The sequence below is a fragment of the Anarrhichthys ocellatus genome, unplaced genomic scaffold, assembly GCF_004355925.1.
Source record: "Anarrhichthys ocellatus isolate YVR2014 unplaced genomic scaffold, GSC_Weel_1.0 scaffold4996, whole genome shotgun sequence".
In the NCBI taxonomy this organism is placed as follows: domain Eukaryota; kingdom Metazoa; phylum Chordata; class Actinopteri; order Perciformes; family Anarhichadidae; genus Anarrhichthys; species Anarrhichthys ocellatus.
In genome coordinates, this window is record NW_022284970.1 from 1 (window position 1) to 3,839 (window position 3,839).

The window sequence follows — 3,839 nt, forward strand, 5'->3', positions numbered from 1 at the left end:
CCCCCCCCCCCCCCTCCCCTCCCACTGTCAGCCGGAGACCCTCGGCTGAGAAACTCCACATTGCCCGTCTCAGCCGTGGGGACTAGACGTACTCCTGCAGGCTGTAGCTGTCCTTGATGTCCTTCGGAGGGGGTTTGGAAGGAGACGGGTAGACCTTCTGGTCCCGCTCAGGTTCAGGAGGTTTCTGCCGATTCACTTTGTCCATCTGCAGCCGAACCGTCAGGTTTCGCCTGTTTTTCAGCGGCACGCGTTCCGTCTGCAGCTCCTGCCTCCGCCGGTCCTCTCGGTACGCCACGAGTCGGTCGGGATCATCGGGGGACGCGTAGTCCGGCCGTCCTGTCCTCTTTCCAGGACAGGACAGACAAAAGATGACCCCCGCAGCCAGGAGGAAGCCGGCCGAGAGGAAGGTGACGCACAGAGCTCCTCCCGGCTGATACTTGCTGCTGTCCGGCAGGTCCGTGGTCAGGAAGGCGGCGATGACCTCGTTGGTGTACCAGGACGCCGGCACGAGGCAGAGGAAGCTGGCCAGGATGAAGCAGCCCCCGGCGGCGATGGCCGTGTGCCCCTTGGCCCGGTGGCTGCCCCCCCAGCGGGTACATTTAAGCCCCAGGGAGGCGAGGCAGAGCCCGAATGACGCCACCATGCAGCACAGAACCATGGCGGCCCGCGTGGTCTGCAGACAGGCCGGCAGTGACAGCACCGAGTTCTTCATGGTGCAGCTGAAGACGCCGGAGCTGTACCAGACGCAGTCCATCCACAGACCCTGCATCTGCGAGATGGGGGTCATGACGCTGGACCAGACGTTGACGCTCACCTTCCAGTTGGGCAGCAGGGTGGCCACGGTGGTGCCGAGGACGCCGAGCAGCGCCAGGGCGAACGCCAGGATCTGAACGGCGGTGGACAGCATGGCTCAGCCCCCCCCAACACCACCCCGCCTCCGTCAGGTCCTGACAGCAGATAATTCCTCCGCCGGGCTCCAGCGAGCTGCAACCAGAGGAGAAATGAGAATGAAGTGAGCGTGGGAGCGTGACGGACGCACAGCTGAGGCTGCTGATGGGAACGCGTTCCATTTATTTCTTTATTTGTCGCTGATTGCCTGCATTAGTTGCTCTGCAGCTGATGATGTGGTGATCATTGACACTCTATTCTGTCTGCAGTCCCTCGGGTCTGTTTAACTCTCTGCAGGAGAAACTAAGATCCAAGTTCTTCTTCCTGGAGTGTAAACGTCGCGAGGAGACAAAGTGAGAGAGAGCCGGGCTCTTTCTTACCTTGTGTTGTGATTTCCTGAGGACGAAGCGAAGGGAATGGAAACAGTCGTCGTGGGTTTAACTACCCCGTCTCCTTGGCAACCGTACATACAGTTTCATCCCATTCTGCGTCCTGGAGAAGAGATGCACCAGAGGAAACGTCCGCACGAACAAAACCGTCTAAAATTCCGGTTCAGGAACCAGTTTTTTGTCTTAGTTTCTAACCTGAAGGTCAGCAGAGCCGCAGAGCAGCGTTTCTTTATCTGAGGAGTCAATGGCGGGGTACACCACGCCGCAGGAGTCCCTCCTTGTGGTCGCCTTTGACCACCTGGACCGTTCTCCTGGTTCTTTGGACGACACCAGTTACATTTATTTATTTTTATAACACAGAAAGAGTTTCAACGAGCGCCGGAAAAAAAAAAGAAGCGAAACAGCCTCGTTTAAAAAAACAAAAGAATCTATTGAGCGTGAAGGTAGCGGCTCATTACTGGTTGTTTCTGATAATATCAGCTGGTCTCAGACGCCTGACGACATCATTGGTGCTTTTTAAAAAAAAACAATCAACACGCTCCGACGGGTCGTCGCCTCGGTCCTGGTTTGGTGATAAGAACCCGCTGAGCTGCTGTTCTGCAGTGGGAGTCGTGGTGTCGCCCGTCATGTGACCGTGTGAAGAATCGCCCTCTGCGGCGCGCTGATAAGTGTCCGCAGCCCGCCCACCCGTTTGGGGCTGGACGGGACCCGGCGGTCCGTCAGCGGCAGCCTGTTATTACCATAATCCTGCAGTCTTATCAGCCTCAGACCTGCACGGACTCCTGCAGCCTCCACACCAAACTGCACACAATAAACACACGTCCCCGTCCCCCCTCTGTGGGAAAAACACCACATTAAAGCCGCTGTTTCGCTGTTTCAAACCAGCAACACCACTTGATTAATGTTGTCGTGTCGATTCAGTCACTCAACAACAAATAAGAACTCAGCAAAGACGAAGTTTCCCACCTGGAGACAAAGAGCGATGAGCTCATCATGAACGAAACAGGAGTTACTGCGGCTTAAACCTGACAGATTCTTAATGGAGTTCTGCACTGAGGTCAGACACGAAACGTCTCTTAATATGATAACACAGTGATCATATGACGTGTGAGAAATAAAAACAGAGATCACAAAGTTATTTTACACACAAAAGGCCTGAAGACGTTTAATGTAAAGACATAACAAAACAAAGGATCTTGGGACGTCCTACGCTCATCCTGGGTCCCGTTGGGGGGGTCGGGAACCTCAGGTTGGGAACCTCGTATTCAGATAAAGAAATAATTGGTTCACTTACCCACGTAATAGAAAACGTCTGCAGCGCTCCACAGAGCCGTTTGATTATTATCAGTTCATAAATTGATCCTCTGAAAGGAACAAATGTCAAATCATTAATTTAATTAGTGCTTCATTCATTCAGCAGATCGGGGTTTTTAACATTTAATTCAAAAGAATAGAAATATTAATTAATTATTTTCCAAAACAAGACTCACATCATAAAACACAATAAACATGATATAAAAATATGTTCACTTACTGGAGAATATTTGAACTGATTGGAGGTTTTTCTGCAAGATAATAAATGTTTGTGTTATTGTTTCAGAAATTATATTCTGATAGTTTTCATATACGACATAATGATGACAATAAAACACTTTCAGTTTAAGAAAAAAAGAGTCACAAAAGCCTTTGTTAAATTATGTTAATTTAAGAAAAACACATTTATTTTAAAAAGACAAAATGTCTCAGCAGCGGTTTTCTCTTTAATTTAAATGATTCTGTCGTCACTGACGTTTTATCCAGAAGACGAACAATAAGATTATTAACGTTTTATTAATTGACGTTAATTGAAGTTGTTGTTTTTAGAAGCTCTTAAATCTCAGAGCGTCCTTGAATATTTTCCCAGCAGCCTTTGCTGCTCTCGACTGCATCCTGACGACGATAATAATAAATTACACTTTTTAAAAGAGAGATTTATTATAATACAGTTGAATAAATCTGTTTTCAAATGGATGCTTGAAAAGAATCAACGTAAAAAAACGACTGAAAATCATTTTTAACTATCATCTATTCTGTTGATTACATTTTGAATAATTGTATATAAATTAAGAAAAAATTTGGAAAACGTTCACGAGTCTGCAGATATTTGAGAAGCCGTTTGGGATTGTTGATTATTAGTTGATTTAAAAATAACCATCAATATAAAACTGATCATTCCAGCTGTGATCTGTAATAGAGAGAACACAGTGTATAGTATCTGTATAACACACAGTGTAGAATTTATGTATAACACACAGTGTATAATATCTGTATAATACACAGTGTATGATATCTGTACAATATACAGTGTATGATATCTGTCTAACACAGTGTATAATTTATGTATAACACACAGTGTATAATATCTGTATAACACAGTGTATATGTGTATAACACACAGTGTATAATTTATGTATAATGCACAGTGTATAATATGTGTATAACACAGTGTATAATATCTGTATAACAGTGTATAATTTGTGTATAACACACAGTGTATAATATGTGTATAACACACAGTGTATA

General features: G+C 46.3%; 1 protein-coding gene across 1 annotated transcript; it reads right to left on the reverse strand.

Moving 5' to 3' along the window:
• Positions 1-20: 20 nt before the first annotated feature.
• LOC116379713 (claudin-20-like) lies at positions 21-2,202 on the reverse strand. The gene is made up of 2 exons (XM_031841686.1): positions 1,269-2,202; positions 21-984 (listed from the first exon to the last, which is right to left on the reverse strand). The coding sequence occupies exon 2, from the start codon at positions 905-907 to the stop codon at positions 83-85; it is 825 nt and encodes a 274-aa protein (XP_031697546.1). The 5' UTR covers positions 908-984; positions 1,269-2,202; the 3' UTR covers positions 21-82.
• Between the last annotated feature and the right edge of the window lie 1,637 nt (positions 2,203-3,839).

Coding starts and splice junctions, on each gene's coding strand:
- LOC116379713 (XM_031841686.1), bottom strand. CDS start 907: ATGCTGTCCACCGCCGTTCAGATCCTGGCGTTCGCCCTGGCGCTGCTC.